General features: G+C 40.6%; 3 protein-coding genes and 1 long non-coding RNA gene across 5 annotated transcripts in view; 3 read left to right on the top strand and 1 right to left on the bottom strand.

Moving 5' to 3' along the window:
• The window catches only part of tspan7b (tetraspanin 7b), a 31,389-nt gene extending 30,411 nt beyond the window's left edge, over positions 1–978 (top strand). Inside the window, exon 8 of the mRNA XM_034299741.2 lies at positions 1–978. This exon is cut by the window's left edge and continues 2,399 nt beyond it. The gene's annotated coding sequence lies outside the window, so the exon portion shown is untranslated.
• A 5,762-nt stretch (positions 979–6,740) lies between these two features.
• Positions 6,741–12,750, top strand: LOC113524255 (uncharacterized protein DDB_G0290685-like). 2 transcript variants are annotated; one of them, XM_053229538.1, is made up of 2 exons: positions 6,741–7,468; positions 11,038–12,750. In XM_053229538.1, the coding sequence occupies exon 2, from the start codon at positions 11,324–11,326 to the stop codon at positions 12,293–12,295; it is 972 nt and encodes a 323-aa protein (XP_053085513.1). In that variant the 5' UTR covers positions 6,741–7,468; positions 11,038–11,323; the 3' UTR covers positions 12,296–12,750. The 2 variants fall into 2 exon arrangements, with proteins under 2 accessions (XP_053085513.1, XP_026766225.1); XM_026910424.3 differs by lacking the exon at positions 6,741–7,468 and adding an exon at positions 7,732–9,164.
• Positions 12,751–17,790: 5,040 nt separating this feature from the next.
• On the top strand, positions 17,791–19,161 carry mid1ip1b (MID1 interacting protein 1b). Its single transcript, XM_026910426.3, has 2 exons — positions 17,791–18,035; positions 18,375–19,161. The coding sequence occupies exon 2, from the start codon at positions 18,609–18,611 to the stop codon at positions 19,092–19,094; it is 486 nt and encodes a 161-aa protein (XP_026766227.2). The 5' UTR covers positions 17,791–18,035; positions 18,375–18,608; the 3' UTR covers positions 19,095–19,161.
• A 215-nt stretch (positions 19,162–19,376) lies between these two features.
• On the bottom strand, positions 19,377–24,700 carry LOC128317470 (uncharacterized). Its single transcript, XR_008300994.1, has 2 exons — positions 23,842–24,700; positions 19,377–23,727 (listed from the first exon to the last, which is right to left on the bottom strand). It is a non-coding gene; the product is annotated as an uncharacterized LOC128317470 (long non-coding RNA).
• Positions 24,701–25,024: the final 324 nt, after the last annotated feature.

The raw sequence follows: 25,024 nt of genomic DNA, 5'->3' as shown, positions 1-25,024 counted from the left end.
TCTGTCTCGCTAATCTCTGATAATCGGCTCGGATCATGTGACGTGTTAGCCAAGCTGTCACGTGTCTGGATTCTTTTGAGGCATTGATTTGCAATATTGAATCAGTCATGAGAATGAAATCATCATGTGACTGTTTTAGTAATAAATAAATAAATAAATGGACGCCAGTGAGTTTTCTTGGACAGACGACAGCAAAACTGTTGAGGTTTTTTTCTGTTAGGTAAGTCTACTTAAACAAAAACTAAAATTATTCGCTTTCTAGTACGCAAATATGCTAGTTAGCTACTGAGCAACTAACAAACTAGTTAACAAGTTAGCAAAGCTAGCTAGCCTGCTAGGTCAGTTTGGGATTTTCATTCTGACAAAAACTAGGAACTAATTTTAGTCACATTTTAGAGCACAAATACGCTAGTGAGCAGATGTGGCTAGTTAAAAGGTTAGCTAAGCTAGCTTGGCTAATGGTTGTGTGTTTAGAAAGTTTGCTAAACTTACTCAAAATGTTTTCCCTTTAAGAAACAAAATTTAGAAGTGTTTTTACAGGAACGGAGAGCGGCTGTGATCTCGGACTGAGCTGTGGCGTGTGGTGAAGTTCAGGCTGCTAGCTCCATATTTAAATCTGTGTTTGTGACATTTTGGGTTTTGTTTTGATATTCTTTATCGTTTTATTAAGATTAATATGACTATGTAATGACTTGTGTTCTATAATGAATTATGCTTTTACAGCTTCCCCTAGTTTCAGTGACTCATTCAGTATTAATTAGTGGATAAACGCGATAAATAGTCTGTGAATACGCAACAAACGGATCAAACCGCGTGATCCAAAACCGGACGAGTGTACGGATATTGACACTTTGTATAATAAAAATGTAACTTTTTAAAAACGCATCACCAGCTAGCATGTGAGCAAAAATGTCTGTTGGTATTGTAAACAACTGTGATATCTGTTAATAAAAATGGTTATTTCATCGTTAACAGTTACTCCTTGTCGTGGGTTTTATTTTCTTTGGACCGTAATATTCATGAAGACCTCACTACTGTAACAAGTTTAATAATTCTTTTATATGTATAATTTAATAATTTACATTTAAATGTAAATAGATGATTACACGTTTTTCCACTGCACAGTGTACCAGAACTTTTGGCACCAGAAACTGACATCGTTCCAGTAAGAAAAAGTTCCACTTGTACAGTTTTCAGTACCTGCTCAAGGTTAGTACCAACAGGAACCAAGAGTACTTGGAGCCCCAGTTTCTATCATAGTGCGAATTTTTTGCTTATCGTTATACTCAACTAAAGGAATAAACCACTCTGTGTTGTGCTGTTACAGTAAAATAATCAACGACGGTGTGGTGTGACGAAGCAGAGTTACTGTTAGCACTCAGAATTCGATTATTTTATTATAATATAACGTCACAAAGTGTTTTATTCCTCTTATACCACAGCAGTTTTCCAGCTATGACATTTTTTATTGATTAAAGAATGACACATCATACATTTCTATGTTTATAGTTACATTTAATGTTCGATAAACAAGTCAGTTCCTGTTCTCACTTACGTTATAGCAGCTATAAACACGTTCCCTCACCAGCCGCTCTTTATTTCTGTCTCTTGAAGTTAATAAGAGAAAAAAAACTCAGCTTGTCACTGACGTCACCAAATTATTCAAACAGCCACGTGTTCAGCTTCCTCGAGGAAACTGGAGCTATAACATGGGCTTTTGTTTATTATATTTAACCTATTGTGTGTGTTTTATTAATGTAATCCAAATTGGGTCTTAGATTACATATACACTCACCGTCCACTTTATTAGGAACACCTGTACACCTGCTCATTCATGCCAGGCAGTTAGCTAATCAGCCAATCATGTGGCAGCAGAACAATGCATAAGTCATGCAGATGCAGGTCAAGAGCTTCAGTTAATGTTCACATCAAACATCAGAATGAGGAAAAGTGTGATCTCTGTGACTTCAACTGTAGCATGGCTGTTGGTGCCGATGGGCTGGTTTGAGTTTTTCAGAATGGTGCGAAAAACAAAAAACATCCTGTGAGCTGAGGGTCAGCAGCTGAAACACCTTGTTGATGAGAGATCAGAGGAGAATGAGCAGACCGGTCTGAGCTGACAGGAAGTCTATAGTAACTCAAATAATCACTCTTTACAACAGTGGTGAGCAGAAAAGCATCTCAGAACACACAACACATTGAACCTTGAGGTGGAGGAGCTCCAACAGCAGAAGACCACATCAGGTTCCTCTCCTGTCAGACAGGAACAGGAGTCTTAGGCCATCATGGGCACAGACTCACTGAAACTGGACATCTGAAGACTGGAAAAAGACCAGGAAATTTTTTTTTTTATAATCTTCAACTGTCCAGTTTTGGTGAGAAGAGAGTGATTACTTGAGTTATTATATCCTTCCTGGCAGTTTGAACCAATCTGTCCATTCTCCTCTGATCTCTCGGATCAACAAGGCGTTTCCACCCACAGAACTGTCTGTCACTCAGTGTTTTTTGTTTTTCGCACCATTCTGTGTAAACTGTAGAGACTGTTGTGTGTGAAAATCCAGGATGTCTGAAAAACTCAAACCAGCCCATCTGGTACCAACATCCATGCCACGGTTAAAGTCACAGAGATCACACTTTTCCTCATTCTGATGTTTGATGTGAACATTAACTGAAGCTCTTGCCCTGCATCTGTATGATTTTGTGCGTTGTTCTGCTCCTACACGATTGGCTGATTAGATAACTGCATGGCGTGAATGTGCAGGCATACAGGTGTTCCTAATAAAGTGGACGGTAAGTGTATATATAATATGAGTAACTGTATTTCATTATAGTTCCAATTTAAATCGATGGTCATGAGATTAGAGTTACATTCTTAAAGAAAAGGTCTACTGTACTACCGAAGGAATTATTTTTACTTTCACTGTTTTGTTGTTTTTTTTTTTTTATTTCATATTTATTCAGCTGGAAAAATCTATGAACTGAGGCATCTCGGTGTAGGTTATTACCCCATCTATCTCCTCACAGTGTGAACCCAGTTTTTACTTGACCTACAAGACACCAGACAGGAAGAAGACGCAGGAGGCCAGGAGTGGAATGGGGTTATCTCAGGAAATACAGAGACCATTTTCCTTTCAGATTGAGCCAAGGTCACAACAGTAACATGCACGCTGTGTTAGCCATCAACCCAACCGCTCTCCGCTTCAGAAGACTCGACTTCTGACCCGAAGTATCACCTTCAGATAAGTTCCTTCTTCAAAGTTGAAGCCAAAGCTGGTTGTTAGATAGCAGTTTTTTACACTACTCCTGTAAGACCATGACACTGTTAAGCTAATTATCTCTCACAAACAAAGTAGCTAGCTAGTGACCTAGCTGTGTTTATCTCGTTTGCAAGTGACCGTTTACAATTTATCTTGTTTGTGACACTGTTAGCTATTTATCTCTCACACACAAATTAGCTAGCTAGCGACCTAGCTGTGTTTATCTCGTTTGCAAGTGACCGTTTATGATTTATCTCATTTGTGACACTGTTAGCTATTTATCTCTCACACACAAATTAGCTAGCGACCTAGCTGTGTTTATCTTGTTTGTAAGTGACAGTTTCCGATTTATCTCGTTTGTAAGTGTACATTTATGATTTATCTCATTTGTAAGTGACCGTTTATGATTTATCTCATTTATGATTTATATCGTTTGTAAATGACCTTTTACGATTTATCTCGTTTGCAATTGTCCATTTACAATTTATCTCATTTGTAAGTGACCATTTGTTTGACATGCTATCATTAGCTAGTTAGCTGTCATACACTACATGTCAGAAAACATTGTTTAAACATTGAAACTCAGTTTTAAGGCTACATATCTAAACATATCTAAATGTTTGACTATTTGTGTCAAGACCTGAGTGATAGCGTTTTTCAGAGGTTTCAGATACACACACATTTTCAAATTCAAAAGTGTTAAAGTGTTTAGATATGGAATGTGTTACACATAACATTTTTCGAGTTTGTGTATTGTGTAATCTGCAGTGGAATTGATTTTAAACGCAGCCCTGAAACTGTGTGGGAGATTTTTTTTGTCGTGTTGTTGTTCTGGTTTTAACCACCAGGGGGAGATATAATGCTGCTGGAAAACGGAACTCACTGAGAAGCTCTTTCAAGGAGTAATTAAGCTGAATTAAAAAAAAAAAAATTACAAATAAATAGAAGAAAATTAATGAAATGCATCATTACCTTCATAAATAAATTAATAAATAAAGATTATACTAATTAAATTAAGAAATGGACAAAAATAAATTAAAGAAATACACAAATACAGAAATAAAAACCAAATGAAATAATACACACATCATTTTGGGCTTTTTATATTAATAATTGAATTTATTACATGTAATTATTGAGTGAATTAGCACTTTAATGATAACGCTGCTTACTCGGTGCTGTAGATAGCTCAGAAGTTCCGCAGACAGAGTCGGAGGTGTTCGGGAAGCGGGGCTCGGAATGATGTCTCTCCCAACATATTATCAACACGTCAGATAATTAACAATCCTGTCAGAAACTAGAAGAAGTGGGTGTGGTAAAGTGTGTGTTGAGAAACAGGGTGTTGGTGTGTGTTAGGGTAATATTACTCAATCTTGCCTGAGCTGTTGCCTTGCAATGAAAAGAGCTGATGTCAAAGTTGATGAAAGATTTAAAGTTTGGTTTATTTATGTATGAACGTTACTCAGACTGGTGTTGGCCCTCGCTACACCACGCCGTGCCAACACCGGCAAAGGAGCACGTTATCGCAACCCTGACAGCGCAGATCTCAGTGCCGGTCCTGGCCCAACTTTCGGCCACCTTTAAGTGAAAGCTTCGCTAACTTTGCGTCAACGGAATTAAACCAGAGAGCTAGTTAAATTAACCACATTTGACTAGTTAGATACTAGCATGAGCACTTTTTTTTAAATTATTTTGCCCCATTTTTACCCCATTTCCGCCCAGTTTGGCAATTTGCCAATTCCCACCCACTAGCTACCTCTTCACTTTCGCACAATAGCTACCAGTCGGCGGTGTGAAGGCTAACACCTTTCCTCCGAAGCACATGCATCTATTCACACTGCATCACAGAGAAAAGTGCTGTCCGCCCTCTTCCACATACATGCACTCACAAACACTCAATAGTGTCTCTGTGATTGACAGGTCGAGAGAGAGTATGCTCCTCCCACCTCTTGGCTCACAGATGACTGCATCATCCACGGGATTGAAACTAGCGATTTCACAACAACAGGACGATGCCGCGCCACTCGGAAAGCCGTCGCTACGATACTTTAATACTTTAACAGGTTTCATTTACACGGTTTATGTGTGTCTTTCAGATGTCATAAGATAATCGACTCAAGGGAGTTACAGCTAATTGTTTCTGAGAACAATTTTTTACGTTTTTCTTGTTGAAGACGTGACATCCATCATGAATGTAGCTACAGCATAGTTCAGCTAGTTTTAATCATTTAAAATAACAACTATGCGTACGTGTTATTTCAGTGATTGATCTCAAAGCTGTAAAGATTTTCTCTATAATTCAGCACAGAGCACATCATGAGCATGTCAGAGTTTTATCTGAGGTTAGTTTTATGTTCGCGCAAATGTTTTGCGTCCAATCGGTCGACTGTGGGCGTGTCTTTGAGTCCATATATGGAAATGAGAGAGACTGTGAGTGTAGTATAAGGTAATAGGTGGGAAGAGGGTGATGGATTTTTACATGGTGATGGATTTGTCATCTGGCTAGACTTGACTTGAAAAAAACAAACAAACAATAAAGAAATCAATTTTTAGTAAAGTTTGAAAAGTTTTTAAACACAAAGCCTCTTTAGATAAACTCCAGAAAACTCACATGTAAATAATCTCACACGTCATGCATGTGTTTTATATATATATACATATATATGTGAGTTTATTTATATAATAGTTACTGTATTAACATGCAGTGTTTTTTATTTGTCCACGTGATTTTATTTACACATAATACATTTTTTCACGTGATTTCTCACATGATATTTTTTTTCTACATGTAGTGCACGTGTTTATTTTTCACACGAGTCTTTTATTCCCACGTGTTTTCATTCTCAGATGTCATTTTCTCACACAATAAAAATAATCCTTTTTCATATGATGTCCCACAACATGTCTGTTTTCTCACGTTCTCACGTTCACATGATGTTTGGTCACGTGTATGATAACGCGTAGACGCTTGTGCACGCGCTAACACTAACACTAACACGAACGGACGCACGAGCCGGTTGTCTTCTTCACACCGGATGTGCTGATGAGCTGTGATGAGCTGATGTGTGTGTGTGTGTGTGTGTGTGTGTGTCACACCGGGACGCGCTGAGGCAGATGATCAGGAAGCACCGGTGTAGGAAACCCCGCGCGCGGCTTGTGGCCGCGTAACTGCGCGCGAGGCGGCGCCGCGGACGCGCTCTAATCTCGTTGAAGAGCAAATTAACCGAGGCGCTCGCGCGAGACGGATTCGGGACGCTCGCGCTCTTTAATACGCGGCGACAAATTACATCTGCGATCATTCGTGACGCCGAAACCGGAGAGGCTTTTAGCGGCGCGCGAGAGGAGGAAAGCGCGGGGCTGCTTTTTTTTCTCTCTCTCTGTCCCTCTCTTTTTTTCTGTCTTTTTTCTTTCTTTTTTTTTTTTTTTTTTCTCCGCGGCGAGCGCGCATTCATCATCCCACCTCCCCTGATTATTTGCAAATATTTGCAATTTTAATAAGGCTCATTTGCATAATTCCTAGGATCAACATAACTCTTCGGAGTTGGCACGCGCTGCACCCTCAACATTTGCCTTTTGTATGTAAAGAAGCCGATATTTTTTTTTAAAGCGAGTGTTTTTTTTTTTCCAGCTTGCAATTATGGAGTAGAGCCTTCAGGCTTCAGGCACAGTGCAATAACAAACACATAAACACACACACACACACACACATGCACTGATGTAAGGCCGGTTCTTGCAGTGGCTGATGAAATCCTGTTTATAGAAATCTGCAAAGCTGTTTTGGTTTCTGAACACCATCACACATGCCTGAAGATGTGATAAAATGTCTGAAAACTATAGGCATCATCTAAGTCGCTTTCTGTGACCAGAATTTGCTTTCACAGGCAAAGATCACTAAATTGTTTGCTCGTAAGTCGAGCTCGGTGGTCTTTGAACGTCTGACATGACATTTCTGCAGCTGATGTAGTGCCTCTGAGACCAAACACAACCGAAGACAAAGTTCTGGCAGTGTGAGAAAGGTCTGATTACAATCTCAGAGTGTGAGCGCTGCTGCGACGCTCGTCTGAAATCCACCGATAGGAGGGCGGCATAGGATGATGCCAATCTCACGGGACAGCGTAAAGCGTAAACAGGAAAAAGTCTCCTCATTACTCAAACCGTGTTTACGCGAGCCTGATTTCCGGATCACGCTGACGGATGGATTAAAGCAGAACGTAGGAATTTTCTTTAATCACAGCTCTATCGTTAGAAGATCTTCACTGTATAATCTGACACAGAGAACACACATTATAACGGTTATAGAATTTGAGATCTCGTACAGTTTGATGAGTAATAATCTTAAAAAGATCACAGAAATCACACGACATAAAAACCAGCTTAAAAGCCCAACAGGTGACGTGACAAGAAATTGGTGTCAGGATGATGGTCAAGCACCGTTTCATGATTTTCTTGCTCTATCATTAGTTCCTGACCAGGTTAAGTAGGTGCGTGTGTGTGTGTGTGTGTGCAGGGAAGTCACAACACCGTGACGGACTCTGAATATATGTGACAGTGAATAATTGTTAGCCTTTACCCAGAATGGTAGGGAGGTGGAGATGATTCCAAGATCCTTGAATCCCTGATTACACCATAGAGAGCAAATATTGTCCAGGAGAATGAAATACGCCTGGAGTAGAAGGACATCACCCTGTCTAGAAGTCCTAAATATATAATGGCACTCCTGACGTTCACCCTCCAGGGTTGGTGTGACCAAGTGGATTTATAACGGTGGCTGAAATTCTTTTGACCCTGGCACCTAACGTTGGGTGGTAGTGTTGCCTCGTTGTATTTTGGTCCATTGGGCCACCTTCATGCTCAGCTTGCCAAAACTGGGCCAACAATTTGATTACAGGGCCGGCAGACTTTCAGCAAAATTCACTTTCCAAGTGTTGGGCCAAAATCAGCCAGACACGGTCCAGATAGCAAAGTAATGCTGACCCAGTGTTGGCACAGCACTGTATAAGGAGAGCAAACATAGCTATTCAAAATAATACTTTTGGCCAAAGTTAGTTTGCTACATCGGTCGCTAGTGGGTGCCCAGATATCAGACTGATGTTGGCCCAATATCTGTTTTGAGTGACTCTATATAGGCCCTCCCCGTACAGCACTGTCCCAGCATAGGGCCAAGGTGGATTTAAAGGTGTCTGAAAGTGGTGGCCATTATAATTAGTGGCCTAATGGACAAAACCGACCCCATGGTGGCCATCAACTTTGCGTGATGTTGGCACAAGGGACAGAATTATGATGGGCCACCACATGGTCCAGTGTCTGTTCAGGACCTGGGAGGGAAGGTGATATTGTAAAATTTAGAGGATAGAAAGAAAAATGGATGAAATGGACACATTTGTAAATTCTCATCACTCATCAGCATTGATCAGAAATCATTTAGAGCTTGAGAACGATGCTACTAATCAGAAATCACTGCCAGGGTTTAACCTACTGTTTCCATTCTAGTGCTAATAATTACTAGGCGTTTCACCTGAGTGGCGCTGTATCTGCGCAGAATGAAGTACATATACAAATAGGAAAAGCAGAAATTAACTACGTTAAGCGTATAAATATGTCGTTCAGAACAGATACGGATACGTGTCCGATGTTTGACGTGAAACAGACCTATGAATAAAGTAACATGCGAGTTGAAATTTAGCGCATTTTCGCAGAAATTTTTACAGACTGCGTTTCTTGAACGCATCCTTGACGTCCACGCAGGCGTCTGTACAGATTGGAGCTGGTTATCAGTTTTGGCGCTAGCACACAGGGTAGATTAGCAAGCTTTATTGTTCGGTTTTGGTGCTACTGGTATAACCAGAATTTAACACATATACCAGAAATCACATCCCAGAATCTCAAGCCGAGGTTTTAAAGCTGAAGGTAAGCTTTTGTTAAGAGAATCCCGGAAGTAAACAGACATGAGTTAATAAACGCTACTTAGCAAGCTAGCTAGGTAGCAAAGCTAGCTTGCTGTTTGTGTATGAATGTCCAGTGTAATGATATTACCTCAGGAAAATTAAATATAATTAATCTCTCGTGGATTTTTTTTAGACTGAAGACAGTAAACATGCACCATTATTGTTATTTTTTTCCCTTCAAGAGCTCTACGTTATCCAAGATGGCTGAGTTATTTGTGTTTTTATGTGTTTGTTTCTCCAGAACATCTGATTCAGATGAATCAAGGTTCGACATTTAGGTGATAAGCTGCTGAACCAGGTGTTTAACAGACAGGAAGATCATTCACCTTTGACCTTCCATGATAAGAATAATGAACAGTGAAATGTAGACTCTGCAGAAAAGACTGTGCAGTTTTATAACAGCTTGGTGAACCTGTAATAAGTGTCATGAAGCCTGAGATACATTGAGTTATATTGGATTTATGGGTGCAGGAATGATCTGATTACAGTCATTCAGTGTTTTTATCACATCGCGCCCGTCTGTCTGGACTTCTCGATTGTAGATCACATTACATAAGCATTAAATCAGCCTTAATATAAGCACAGTGTCACTGTATAGGACCTCAAAACCAAACAGAGTCAGAGCTAAGACTCCTTTCCAGTCACAAACTCTTTCGTCGAGAATGTCCACCGTTTTGTCAGCTTATTTTTAACAAACATGATCAAAGTTTACGAGGGAAAAAGTATAAGTGTCACCCGTAAACATGACTTTCATATGTCTTGCTTGTCTTCATGCAAAGCTTGACTCTGATTGGTTCTTCAGTAGTCACCAACGTCCAATCAGTGGCCTTCTCTTAGATCTATGTATTTAAATGGAGTATATGATGACTGCTACTATTAATAGGAGAAAAAAGGTCAAAAGTCTCATAGAAACAAATGAGCAAGAGCTTCTTTTCTCACTCACCATTTTCCAGCAACATCATATTAGTGAAAAATAAGTTGCTGGACTAAAAGTCCCAGTTAGAGATCTACAAGATGACAGATGCGACGGATTTGATGGAGGTGTTAGTGTGAAAGTTGAATCTGTTTGAGCAGATTGCGGAGGTGAGAGAGCTGGACAGACTAAAAGACTAAAGCGCCGCTGCATCGCTCTCTAGGTAGAGGTGACACTATGGCTAAATCCCCCCTGCATCACTATGAGCAGGTACTCAGAATGGCATTGTGGGTAACGTAGGAAACTGATCGCTGTTACGTTGGATTTAAAACATCATCTCTGAATTTAGTGACTAAATGAATTCATGAACACTGTGACTCATTAGATATTAAAATAAGTTTTGATATTCAAATCTTTCACGGTGGATTTTTTTCTCCTTTAAATTCTGAAATAAGGCTGTAGGCAGTGAGTTACTAATAATTTTGTAATTAAATAAAGCAGATATTATAAAGCTAGCGATATTATTTACACAATGTGGCTAAAAGGGGAAAAAAAATGCAAAAATAGATGTTGTAAATAAAAATAATGGAAATTTGGACAAAGTGCTTGAAAAGTACTTGTTCCCCTAATTTATTTGGTTGTTTATTTAATTAATTATTGGACACTCAGCTTCCTGTTTTGATTATGACAGAAACGTCTGGACCAGTTGCTCATCTGTAGGTATTACTGGAAATTGTAGCTAGCTGCTAATGTAGTTCTGTAACCTCTGTTGACGAGTAAAGAGGATTCGCTTGTGTTTTTGAAGCTAATGCTTTGTTTCTGGATGCTGCACATTAGCGATATATCCAGCAGTCATACGTTGGTGTTGTCCCAAGTTTCAACTCAGCTAAGTTTTCTGTTTTGTTTTGTTTTTGTTTTTCAGGACGGTGCTGTTCGATTAAAAGCCACGAAGGCAGTTGATTGACAGTTGGAGGGAACACCCTCATTCTGTATTCGCTTACACTCAGGACATGATCCAGCTTGAGTGAGCAGCTCATGGCTGTTCCAAAAGGCCGATTCTGCCTCCTCAGTGTTTGAAGAGTCGCTGGTTGCTGTAAAAGTAGCCGGATTGTCTGCTTTATCTACACGGTAAAGATCAAGAGGTGGAATTTTATTGGTCTGGTTTGGACCGTCTGAGGAAGTTCGGAAACGTATCGCATCGAAACGCAATGCCACGCTCCAAAGAAATTTCCGAAGACATCCGCAGAAAAGTGGTTGAGGCTCATGAGTCCGGAAAAGGCTACAAACTGATTTCCAAAGCTATAGGACTCCCCAAGACGACCATCAGAGCCATCCTGCGGAAATGGAAAAGGTTCGGGACGGTCGTGACCCTACCCAGGAGCGGCCGGCCTTCCAAAATCTCTCCGAGAGCAAGGCGGGAAATAATCCGTGAGGTCATGAAGAACCCCTGCACGACTTCGAAGGACCTTCAGGCCACGCTCGCCTCGTCGAACATCTGCGTCCACCAGTCCACCATTAGGAGGATACTGGGAATACATGGAAGACCGACTCTGAGCTCGTTTGAAGGTAGCATGGCGTTGCAAACGTCCAGTCAGGAGGAGGAAGGCATGCTCGATGCTTCAGGTGGGTCGAGCCGGGATATAAAGAACGACGAGGAGCGGCAGGTGTTAAAAAACTCGAACACTAATTCCGATAACGGTAGCAAAGATAACGCTAAATGCCCTGATAATAACAAGGAAGGTGCTGGACATGACAAGAGTCACGGTGACGGGGAGAAAACGTCGACAAACGTTAACAGAGATGACGAGAATGAGAACCGTGATGACGAAACGCCATCAGCGGTTGTTAATGGTGCCGGTGGTGGGGACGTGGAGACAAACTCGACCAACCATAATGGAGACAGAGGTGGTGAGAGTGAGAAGTGTGACGATGGAGGCCATGGCGCTGAGACAGCATCGACAAGCCCTAACAGCGGTGGTGGAGCTGACGAGAATAAGAAGCGTGATGTTGAGACGGCAGTTGTCGATATCGGTCGAAGCGGTGACGCCGATGACGTGAATCGACGCGACGCCGGTTACGCCGCCGGCCGTGACGTCAGCAGTGCCTACAGTAATAATAACAATAATGGTGGAAATTGGAGTGAGGAAATGGATTACATTAGTACGTTAACGTTTTCTTGAACAAGCACCTAGGCTAGCTGGCAGGCCTAATTCGAAGTGCATGTAACCTTCATGGTGAGGACGATCACCAAAAATTAGAAATGCCCAAGAGACGGGAGGAAAGGGGTCACCTGTAGTAGGGTCCAAAATCAAAAATATATATGTTGTAGAAAATTTTACTCAGTTGATACTCATTATTATTATTATTATTATTATTATTATTATTATTATTCATTGTGTAAAACTGAGTCAGATCCATTTTTAGTCCGTTTTTCATTTTCATTCCTTTGAATCTAGAACACTTTTTTTTTTGTACTAGCGAATAATGGAGTCTTGTTTCAGAAATATTATTAAAACTTTTTTACATAAAGTAAAGAAACACAAGTTGCTGGAAGCAGACTCAGATTTTTGGACCCTATTGTATTCCATCCTGGCATTTCAGACAATCCTGAGACAAAAGTAAATATTTAATGTGATTTATTGACATTACCTGAGTTTATTCATACTGACACTATTATTATGACAAACAAAAGAAAGTTTGTGCGCTATACAATGCACTAAGGCTCGTTCTTTGTATCTGGCTAATCAGGTCAGCTGGCTAATTTTGAACCAACCTTGGCCTGACTAGATTAAGAAAAAAAAATTGTTGGAAAAAAATTGAGTAAAGACCGCCACGTCGTTAGCGAGGCCCGGCTTAGTCACGCAAAACAATGCTGAATGGATTTAGCTGTTATTCATTCACGAGTAAAAACATTCTTTCACAAAGCTTCATTCATTAGAAGCCACTTTTTTTATTCTCGGGCCAACAAGTCAAGAATCTCTGGCTGGTACTTAAAAAAATAAATAAAATATTTTAAAAAATCAAGTCATCAAAGAAAAGATGACCTGCTAGCTCGACAGTTAGCTAGTGACGAACCTCAAACTCCACACTGAGATGTTTTGTGTCTGGATCTTCGTCTGTCTCGTCGAAAAAGACCAAAAAAAAAATAAATCTCTCGTCAGGTTTGCGAGTGACTGTTATGTCTGGCTTTATGTCTTTATGCTCGTGTAGCACTTCAGTGTTTTCTTTGTTTGTAGCTATTATTTGTTCTAAATGTTCCTACAGTTCTGTTAATCGTATGCATGTTAATCCTCGAGACAAGGATTCGATTCATGGAGATGAAGCAACCTTCTTTTCTCATGTCTGAGATTTTTTTTTTTTTTTTTTTTTGAGTTCGTCAGAAGGTGGAAAGTTCTCATCAATCAATTAAACCATTTAAAAAGACGTATTAAAGTATACTTGTTGTTATTTCTGTTCTTTTTCTGTTTTATATTTCTTTACGGTTCCAGTTTTAACAACTGCATGTGTGGGATGTGTTGCTTTCTTGGAAAGGGTCGGGCAGTTTTTATGTCCAGACTTGTCAGAAAGTAAATATTGTGCTTTACTGCCCTTGAATGTGTTGACCTCAGAGGGGAAGTAACACTGATTAACTTCTCTCTGCATAAAAGCATTTGTCCAGAGCTCATATTTATGCTTATAGCATGATACAATTCCTACTAGTGTAATGCAGACATTTGTTTTGCTCTGCATCAGGATGGTTTTATATAAATACATAATCCAGGATGCTTCTTTATAGAATTACAGCTGTAGTAGGCTACGATTTGGCTGGGCGTCTGTGACGTGGCTCAGCGTGCGTGACGTTATGTGACGTTGTGGCTAGACGTTGTGTGACGTGGCTCGACGTCGTGGCTTGGTGTGCGTGACGTGGCTCGGTGGGCGTGACGTCGTCTCTCTGCGTGTGTGTTTTATTGCAGTTTTGCTCCTTGACTGTTTGTGTTTGGATGTTTTTGATTACACCATCTTCTTGCCCCACTTCAGACTATTTAACCGAACAGGAGCCGATGGAAACCTGATTTAAATTTTCTTTGGAAATGTGCAAATGAAGTGCAGCGATCAATCGAATTGCATTTCTGTTGGAGCTCATAATCAGCTCATTTATCTTCCGACAGTTCACGTTGGAAACCATTTTTCAGGTAGGGGCGCATAAGAACACCATTTATTTTATTTCAGATTGGTTTGTTTATAAAATCAATGCTAGGTTTCTCACCTAATAGCATCTGAAAAGTTTACTCTAGACACCAGTTTGTGTAATATTCTCAGAAATTATAATTACGTTGGTGAGAAATAGTAATACATCCTGTGTTCTAACGGTTTGTCCAACCTGCTCTCACTGGCGTCTCATCATAGTGCACATAACCAACACTTAGACCAGCGATGTTGACTTGATCCCTTGACCTACCAGAGGTAATGGAACTGGCCCCTGTAATCAGGCTAAGGGGAAGTGGCTGAGGGTGTGTAAAACCGTATCAGTGTAGGTTCCACTAGATCATATCTGTGGACTTTTTTTTTTTTTTTTTTTTTTTTTTTTAAAGATAAGATACTGTTTTATGGACTGTTTGAACATTGTATATTTTGTAGACAAGCGAAAGAACCAGTTCAGTCCAGATCCGTCAGGGTGGATTTGTTACTTGCCAACTTGAGCTAGACGAGGAGGAGGAGCTAGAAGCTTCCCGAAAGTACTGTAGAACAAGGAGAGTCTTGGAAAGGGAGTCAAAACACCTGCACGCTTTGGAAAAATTGTGCCGCAGTCATGGATTTTTGAAGAGTTTTTTTTTTTTTTTTTTTTTTGGTGAAGGCCCTCGCTGCTTAAACGCCTTATGTAATGGGGACTTTTTCTAGAATAAATATTCATGCATTTCCAGTAAGTGCTTTCTACTGGTCAGGGTGGCGGTGGGTCTGGAGTCTATCCCCGGAACGCTGAACGCAAGGCGGGAATACTCCCTTGATGGGAATAGAAATAGAAATAAACTTCTTAAACAAATTGTTATAAACTTTGTACCTCACAGAGTGTCAGTCCTGTAGGGGAGCATCGAGTCTCTCGGTTATAGATAATAATGGAAGTTGTGACATGATCAACATTTTTGATGAAAGCAAAATTATGATCTAATTCAGTAATGTGCAGATTGAACAGTTTGATAGTAGTAAAAAGAAGTGTTAGCTTTAAGAGATGAGAGACCACGCCTCCTTTACTGGGACTGACAGGCGTAGAGGCCACGCCTCCTCCACTGCGACGTCCATATTAATTAAATGGCCATTTTTACCTTTTGCCGCATACACTTTTCAATATAGCGATCTTGTCTTCGTTGTGTGCTCCAGGATGCGTATTTCTGAAATGTCATAAAGCTTTGTTTGTATACTGATTAAATTTGTGAGAGTCTCGATAATTCCGACAGATGAGCATGACTCATTATGGTCACTTCTCAAAAAACAGGGACGTGTGATTACTCAAAAGACGTAGAGCTGGGGGGAAAAATTAGTATTGTAAGTCAGGGCAGTGTCGTAACTCGCCGTTCCCCAACCTCTGGGAGTGTGTTACAGGAGGAAATGTTCACGCAGAGATCACACCTATAGTGTTCTACAAGACCACCACCAATGATTATAAGAAAATGTCATAAGAAAATGTCCTATAGCGTAGAACGCCCCCAATCCGTTCTAACACCACTTCTTTACAGTCATTATTTTTAGGTTTGTTTACAAATGTAACATTTACTTGTGCATGTGATGAAATGAAGAATAATGTTGCCATGTTATCTGGAACATGTAGTTATAGCTATACCTAGCTAGTCATATGTGTGTAGCTTCCCTGTGCTTTCTGCAAAATATGTCTTATTAACTGCCGTCTTGTCGATTAGCTTGATGTATTAAAAAATACATTTATATGATGTTTTTGGGCAGAGTGAAAGCTTTTAATACGTCTTTTGTTAATTTCGAAAAGACGTCAAACTTTAAAAAGGAAAGGTAAAAAAGCAAACATGTTCCGAAGCTGTATCAATGCTATGCAAAATGCTTTTGAAATTCAATCTTTACAAACAGGCTGAAGAAAAATCACATTAGCAACATTAGCTGGATTCCTAATTCCCTTGCTAAGAGACCATTAGCTATGAAGTAGCCGTATAGCTACTATATTAACTATCTGGTTCCTTGTGATGTTTCAAAAGATAAAGATGCATCAGAAATCTTGTTAGCCTTCGTTCTTCTCAGGTGGTAGCTGTCATACGATGTCGCAAGAACTACCTGATGGGTGGGAATTAGAAACGACACAATTGTGAGGAAAAAATGTTTGTGAGAATTTTTTTTTCTCTCAGATGCAATTTATGTACATCCTTATACAAAGTACTAGTTTTTTTTTTGGGTCTCGTTGTTCGTTTGCCTGTGGCTTACAGAAGTGGCGTTATGGGTGCAGACTTTTGACCTGAAGTCATCACACAGCAAAGTTTACTCAGTTCATTGATTTGGAAATCAGCATCTGTTTACATGGAACAAAAGCCCATGCTGATATCAGCACTTTCTGGATCATGATGCTACCTAGTGAGAGGAAGAAACACTTTGGAGAGGAATGGCTTGGTGTCATTCAGCGTTAATTTGGCAAGTTCTGTTACAACAATTTTAACAGAAGAAGCTCAAATTACTAATTAGCATTAGTATTAGCGGACACTACAGCGAGAGTAGCTAAAGTTGGGTTTACAGTGTACGAGTTTTATCCTGAAACATGCTAATGGACAGGAATTTCTTCTTGTTACCTCAGATCACTTTGAAGAATGGATCTGAGGAGTATCATCTGACAAGATCTGACATGGAGAACACGCTTTTTCACACAGTCTGACTAAGATTTAGTCGGGATCTCATACAGTGTGTACTGATCTTAAAAAAAAAACACACTAAAATAGCCGGAACTTGAGTAGACGTTCACGTAATGTGTCTTTCATGGGTATCGGATTGCTTTTACACTTGAACCGAACACCACTTTAGTTGGTTTACCTCGATGATGTCGATGGATCTCCGTGCCAAATCTGATCCGCACCCGAGTTCGAATTACGCGTTGCCTCCGGAGCCCTCGCCCGAAGGAAGAACCGAACTCCGAAAGCAAACGCTCTAGGCTCTGAAATGACCAAATGATGTGGGTGTGAAAACGGTTTAATTGCACAACGGAGCTTTTTAACTACAAGCCGAGAAGAACGAGGTGGAGCTCATGAGGAAAGCGGGTTACGTAACATCTCTCTCACACAATAACTGCAGACGGAAATGTGTGAAAACACACCTCTCTCAGCTTCAGATCCATAAACAACTGTTTCTAATTTCTCTCACACACACACACACATTTCCCTCATACTGTACATCCCTACCATACACACACACACCTGTCTCACATTTCTCTCACACACCACTGACCTGGAGTAACCTCAAGACTTCTGTGCTATAACGTCATTCTCATATATATATTGCAATTATTTTTATATTATGCTTAATAACCATACCAAAGGTTTTATTAGTGTTGAAAGATTTTATTTTATATATATATATTTATATATATATATTTATATGTATGTATACAGTATGTGTATCTGATTCTGTTCGTTTTCCTTTCCCACTCGCTGCCTGAGAGCTCTCACGTGATTGGCTGCTGCGCTTGGCTGCAACAAAAAGCCTGCATTCTGATTGGTTGAAAGTTGTGGGCTGATGCCTGCTGCTTATAAATATTCATGAAGGCTTTGTACCACTCTGAGGTAAAGCCAGAAGAGTCGGGATTTCACCGGGTTTGCGCTCGAGCGCGTGGTTTTCCGTAGATACGGTCTCGGTGGAGTTTAATGCTGAAAAGATCAACAGACACGACAGACACGGAGCGCGTGAGGACGTCAGAAGGTTGGCTTTTTTCTTCTGAAGGTACATTGTGTGGTGTAAGAACAACCGGCCGGCTTTTTTTTGTGTGTGTGTGTGTTAGGATGCTAACATGCTAACAGTCATTATTATGGATGCAGTCTAATTTGCATATCTTTAGATATTTGATCGATGAACTGATCGATTTTGCAGCTTCCTGTCTTCAATAGTGAGCGCAGTGGCTTGTTTGTTTTTGTTTGTTTGTTTTTGTTGACATGCTAACATTAATCCTGCTTTCACTTAGAGATGCTAGCTGTCACGACCCAACCCAGACTGCGCATGCGCAGACCCCGATTCTTTCTCTATGTATGTGGATGTGTGTTAATTCTCCTTCTGTCATTTCAGGTCAGTGTTATGCGCGTGCACACCGGACACCGGACACGCTGCGGTTGTGCTCCTCGGGAACATCACTCAGCAGCACGAGCTGGACGTTAATGGGACGGAAGTAGATTTTTTTTTTCTTTGTAAATCGGTTGCAGTGGTTTTTTTGGACGTTGTTTAGTGAAGTCGGGTCGCTGTACCGTATCCGCTTAAACGTTAGATAAGCGTTAAGGCGTTAAGCGGCGTCTCGCGCGCAGGATGATGCAAATCTGCGACTCGTGCAACCAAAAGAACTCGCTGTTCAGCGCGATGACGCGCTTCATCGGCGCCGTGAATAACATGGACCAGACGGTGATGGTGCCCAGCCTGCTGCGGGACGTGCCGCTGGACGACGCGGCGCGAGGAGAGGTGAAGAGTCCGGCGCGCGCTGTCCCCGCCGCCCCCTGCGCGGGCTCCGGCACCGCCGTGCACCCGGTACCGGCCGCGTACTTCCGCACGGACGACATGTACGGCTACTACGTGCTGCTCAAGTCCATCCGCAACGACATCGAGTGGGGCGTGCTGCAGGGCGACGAGCGGCGCAAAGACCCCGCGCGCCTCGAGCCGGACGGCGAGGACCTCGAGCAGCTCTTCCGCTTCCACCTGAACGGCCTGCACGCCGTGCTCGCGGAGCTCACGCGCAAGGCCAACACGCTCACGAACCGGTACAAGCAGGAGATCGGCATCGGCGGCTGCGGGCTGTGAACTCACACACACACACACACACACACACACACTAATTCACTCACACACGCACTAATTCACTCATACACACACACACACACACACACACACACACAAATTCACTCACACACACACACGCACTAATTCTCTCACACACACACGCACTAATTCTCTCACACACACACACACTAATTCACTCATACACACACACACACACAATCACTCATTCATACACACACACACACTCTCTCTCTCTCTCTCACACACACACACACACACACACACACAATTCTCTCTCTCTCTCTCACACACATATATATATATATATATACACACACACTCATTTGCTCATACTTGCGTGCACACACACACACTCATTCACGCTCATTCACACTCTCTCTCTCACACACTCATGTATATACACACACTCACTCACGCTCAGTCACACACACACACACACACACACACTCACTCGTACACAAAAACACACATTCACACACACGCACAAAAGTACTTGGCTAATATGTGTTATTATTTTTAGCTGAAAGGAAGAATAATAAATAACCCTGTATCTACCCTTTCCATAACTCTTATTTCTACTGCACCTTTATTATTGTTATTATTTTTGACGGACTACGTTCTCCGGCTCGGGCGCCGCTCATGCTCAATATATGCAGTGTATTTAATATGCAAATGGAGCTGTGTATCATGAGGACGTGACTGAGACGGAGACATGGATCACAGTGCAGAGCGCTTCTCATCGCCTTCAGCACCAGGCCTTAAATCAGTGAAGCGGAATCCAATGATAAATCTGTTTAATAGGATGTTGAGGGATTCCTGGAGATGAACTAACTGCAGCATGTAAAAGAAAAAAAAACAAAAACAAAAGAAAAAAAGTCATGCTTAATGTACGTAGGGCTTTCCTGTGGATTTTTTTTTTTCTATCACAAAGCTAAAAAAGAATAAATTTTTGTAAATCTCAGTTATGAGTTGAGTCTTCTTTCGTGCGTGCTTTTGTGCATCTGCAAAAGAATAATTGTCTTTCCCATTTATTTATTTATTTACTTACTTACTTACTTACTTATTCATTCATTCATTCAAACAGGCTGGATTTGTGCCCCAAGATGTTTGGAACATTTAAAAAGAGGACTCCTTTAGCCAAAAATAAAATTACGTCTGTAGATAATGTCTCGTTTACCCCAAACGTTGCCGATCAGCACACTATGACATGTTTGGTGTCTGAAGTTTGCTTCTCGCCTCAAGACCAGTTTGCTCAATATGACTATTCTGAGTTCACACAAGCATTTTTATTACAAAAATACTCATGTATTGGATTTATTATTATTATTATTATTATTATCATTATCAAAACCACAGTTACTTCTGCTGAAATAAGAGGAAGTAAGGACTAACACACTCCATGCAGGGCTGTGATAGGAAAGTAATCCACGATGGTGTGGTGTAACGAAGCGGAGTTACTGTTACCACTATGAACTTTTTCATTCCTCAATTTCCCAACAATTACAGTGTTTTTTTCTAAATGATTAATGGCTGACACGTTATATTTTTTATCTGTTTGTTTTTACATTTACATAAACTATAGAAACTATAGAAAAGCGCATTAATATAAACCTGTCGTGAATTACAGCCAGCGCTACTGTCCGAGCTGCTGCTGTAGAAAATTAATCAATGCCTTCTGACCAATCAGCATCCAGATTTCTCTGGTATAAGCTCATATTAAAGCATTAAATAGACTAATCAGTTATTTATTAGCATCTAAACTGTTTCTAATGCACATCCTCCGCGTTCAAACCGTGCGAAACTGGAGGCTTTCGTTATTTATTAGCAACTTTAGCACTTGTGTAGCTCCAGTACAAAACTAACGAAGTAAAATCAAGACACGGGACACGTCCTGGCTGATCCTTGTCCTTGATTATATAATTGTTTGCTGGCGGTTTCTGGTGTCGAGGGCTTCACTGTTTTGTTTACGGTTTCAGTCTATTCAAACCGGTCACCATGGACGTTTACCTGTGCCACACACACACACACACACACACACACACACACAGGTGCCAGTGTTTCTGGACAGAACGCAGCGTGTCTAATCATGTCCCGCTCACACAATAGCGTATGTACAAAAGAAGGAATGAACAGATTTCGTGCGTTCATATAATAGTCCTGTAGCTCTTTCTGTTCCTCCCACAGATTACATATCAGAAACCGAGATAAGCGAATACATCATAAACACGTAGCAACGGGAGGTCATCACGCAGAGGTTGCTGTAAAGGTGCTTCCTTTCTGCGCTGTAAAATAAACAGCTGATTATAGAGGAGTCGTAAACTTATTCTGCAACACCCAACTTAACGCACACACCAAACGCTGTTGCGAGACACGATTCCACGCTGCGTGTCATCGCTTTAAAAGTTCTCACAGTCGTTATCATTGCCTTGTGCAGGTATCGCCAAGAGAATACTCAGAGAAGTCTAGCTAGCTTAAGTTAGCTAGCGACAATTTCTCTGCAAACAGGTCACTATTTGACAAAGTTTAGTTTCATCCATCCTGAGTATCTAATGTGTTATTTTATTAAGCGAAAATAATTACGATTATGTAAATTATGTCACGTGACATAGCAACAGTGCAACTAATGACACTTGAAGTGAGATTTTCTTCATTTTATGCAAATGAAGTATGGTGTGGTGAAGCGACAAATCCAAAACAATTGTCTCGAATGATTACTCAGATCGACGTTTCTTCAATTCCCCGCTCGTAACTTTAGTTCCAATTTACGATCTGACGCACAAAAATGAAAATAAAAAACAAACTATAACTGTGGTTTCATCTTATCCTGTCATATATGACCTCTCATTAAACGTGTACAGAGACGTTACGAAAAAAAAAAAGCTTGGAAGGAGATCGTTAGTGCCTCTGGTCAGTGTACGTAGCTAGTAGTTAGCTATGTAAAGCCACGCATGTAACGTAAATCTGATTAGTGCATTATTTCATTTGTGTTTTAACTAGTTACTGTTAGAAGCTATGTATAGCTACTACAGTTTCTCATCAGAATAAAAAAAAAATTGCAGGATAGGCCACGCCCACACACGACATCTACGGTAGCGTCGTTACACAAGAGACACACTACACAGTACGAGCAGCTCGTTGCTTAGTAGTGTGAATGTAGGGTTAGTTTTAAATACCTGATGTCTTACATACAATACAAGAAACTACAGGTTACAGTGTGTTTGTATTTTTTATTTACATTTATTACATTTTACAAAGGAATTATTTAAAGAAAATTGAGTTCTCTGCAGAAAATCAAACAATGCCACGATTCTGTTAAATAGTTTAAAGATAAAAAATCTCTAAATGTGGTGTGAATCATTGTCCGTTGAAAGACTTTTACTTGTTTAGGAAGTGGTCTGGAGCTGGGGTCTCAGTAATGCCGCACTCTGACGTGTATATCTACGGTTCCTCCCTTAGCGATTTCTATTTGCTGTAAAGTAAACACTCACGTCCTCGCCTCTGACTAAGTGCGCTATAAATAGACGTCTTACAGTAAGGTATGAGTAACAGCTTAGATTCCTACTAGGGCCAAGATGCTACAATAAGTTCAGAGTATAATAACTATTTGAATTAATATCGTATTTTTTTTTCAGTATCTGATCAAAACTTCTCATTATCGGATGAAGATCCTGCTGAAAGATCTGACTGCGTCTGACCAGCTACCAAAACACAGGTTGAGCTGGTGTAACTGGTGGACTATCTTTGTAGACTATCATTCATTCATTCATTCATTCATCCTCATCTTCACTAAGCACTTTCACTAGTCCTGGTCAGTGTGGCGGTGGTGGGAAGACACCCTGGATGGGATGCCAGTCCATCTCGGAGCACCATTAACACACTCATTCACACTTACAGGAAATGTCAAGTCTCCTACTGACATGTTTTTAGAAGATGGGAGGAAACCGGAGAACCGGGAAGCACGCCACCCAAAAATGGGAAGAACGTGACAGTAACCTGAGCTCAGGATCAAACCCTGGAAGCCTGTAACTGTGAGACTGAGCAAACAGACTGAGAATAAATTTCCAGGAACTTCCACTGGAATGTCCATCCATTCTCTGTACTGCTGATCTTACACAGGGAGCCTGGAGCAAGAGGGTGCCAACCCATTATAGGGCAGACAGTGGACAATGTAGAGATGCTAATCAGCTTACAACACTGACTGGGGAGGAAGCTGGAGTACCCAGAGGAAACCCCAAAGCACAGGGAGAACATGCAAGCTCCATGCACATGGGAACCCTGGAGGTGTGAGGTGAATGTGCGAACCATTAAGCCACCATGCCCCTTGACACCGGAATGTGAAACACCAATTCACATTTGGCCGTAGGTAATTTGGCTTTTGTCACCGAGTTAATCTAGGTGAACTTTAACCATGGGAGGAACTTCATTCTGTAAAGTGCCGAAGACGGGAACGATTAAAAAGTCTCCCGTGATCTGAAGCATTCTCAGTCGTCTGTATCAAAAGCATATCACGGAAAAGACACATCATCGTTTAAATCCACACCAGCTTTTTAAACGCTCATGATAATCCAGGAAAGATGGATGCTTGAGAAGTTGCTCTGGTTTACATCATCTGCACCATGTCCTGGAAGGAAAACTAAAAACCCAAGTTCAGATGAGATAAAAATCTGCCACAGCTGATATGAGCTTCAAAATAATATCAGAACATGCTACAATATAATGAATGTAGTCTTCTATAAATAATAAATACCTTCAAGATATAATAACGTGATCATGTAACAATGTGTGACGCAAACATCCGGGTTCCCAGCAAAGTGTGCGTGATGTGTCCTTCAGAAAAGAGTCGACTCTTTGATTCGGCTCTTTTAAGTGAACATTGAGAGCATATATGAGCCGTTTTTAAAATAATTTTGTAAATAAATTAATTCTATTTATCAGTATAAATGGAAAATGAACATTTTATACATTAAAATATTAAAATACATTTTATATAATCCAAAGCAAAGTGATGTATTTTCATCATTAGACTGTTTTCCTGGGATAATTTCAGCCACAGCTAGGCTAAGAATAACTATCTTGGTTAAAATGTACAAAATGTTTAGAGAAATAAATGGAAAAGGAATCGAAATGGGGAGTCAAAAGAGTCGACTCTTGTCAGTGAGCCGAGCCAAATGAGTCGACTCAGTGAAAAAAAAGTCGGAATTAATTGCTACCAGGTGTGGCTCATTACTGACTGGGAACTGTGTTAGCATGATTAGCAGCAATATGAAAATAAAACATGAATAAACTCTGTTTCATGATTATAATTTACTTTTCTATCAAACTAATTATAAACTATTTCAACTTAACATGCAACTGACACGTTTCCCTCATGAACTATTCCTTTATTTTGTGTTAAAGCTGTGGAATTTATATTTCATGGCGTTCCTGATCCTGTACAGAGCTGAGAGACGCACATTCTAGCCAATCGGATGCGTCTAATTAGGTCACGTGATCAGGTGAAGCCCCTAATGAAGTGTAATGACGTCACGTCGCTCAATAGAAGTTGTTTGTTTGTAACCGCGCAGCAGACGGAAATATCAGAATGAGTTTGATGAAAATGGAGCAGAAGTGTGAAGAAAGAGGAAAGACAAAGCAGTGGAAGGTGGAAAGTGGAAAGCTGTCAGTGTTTGGATCATTTGGTGCTTCTGGTACCTGGTCTCTCTCTCTCTCTCTCTCTGCTCCTGGTAAGTGCTAAACTCTCACAACTCTGGTAGCAAAGGCTAATGAACAGTTTGGTGCTTTTAATGCGTCTGCTAATGAGTTAGCTAACAGTGCAGGTTATGATTTATTGATGTTTTTGTTGCTGTAACTCATTTAAATGCCACCATTTGCTGAAAGGAAAGTCAAGGCCTGGGAATGGCTGAGTCACGTGACTGTTGTTGTTGTTGTTG

The sequence above is a fragment of the Pangasianodon hypophthalmus genome, chromosome 25, assembly GCF_027358585.1.
Source record: "Pangasianodon hypophthalmus isolate fPanHyp1 chromosome 25, fPanHyp1.pri, whole genome shotgun sequence".
NCBI lineage: Eukaryota > Metazoa > Chordata > Actinopteri > Siluriformes > Pangasiidae > Pangasianodon > Pangasianodon hypophthalmus.
The sequence above is the reverse complement of the archived record's forward strand: the minus strand, read 5'-3'. Positions and strand labels throughout refer to the sequence as shown.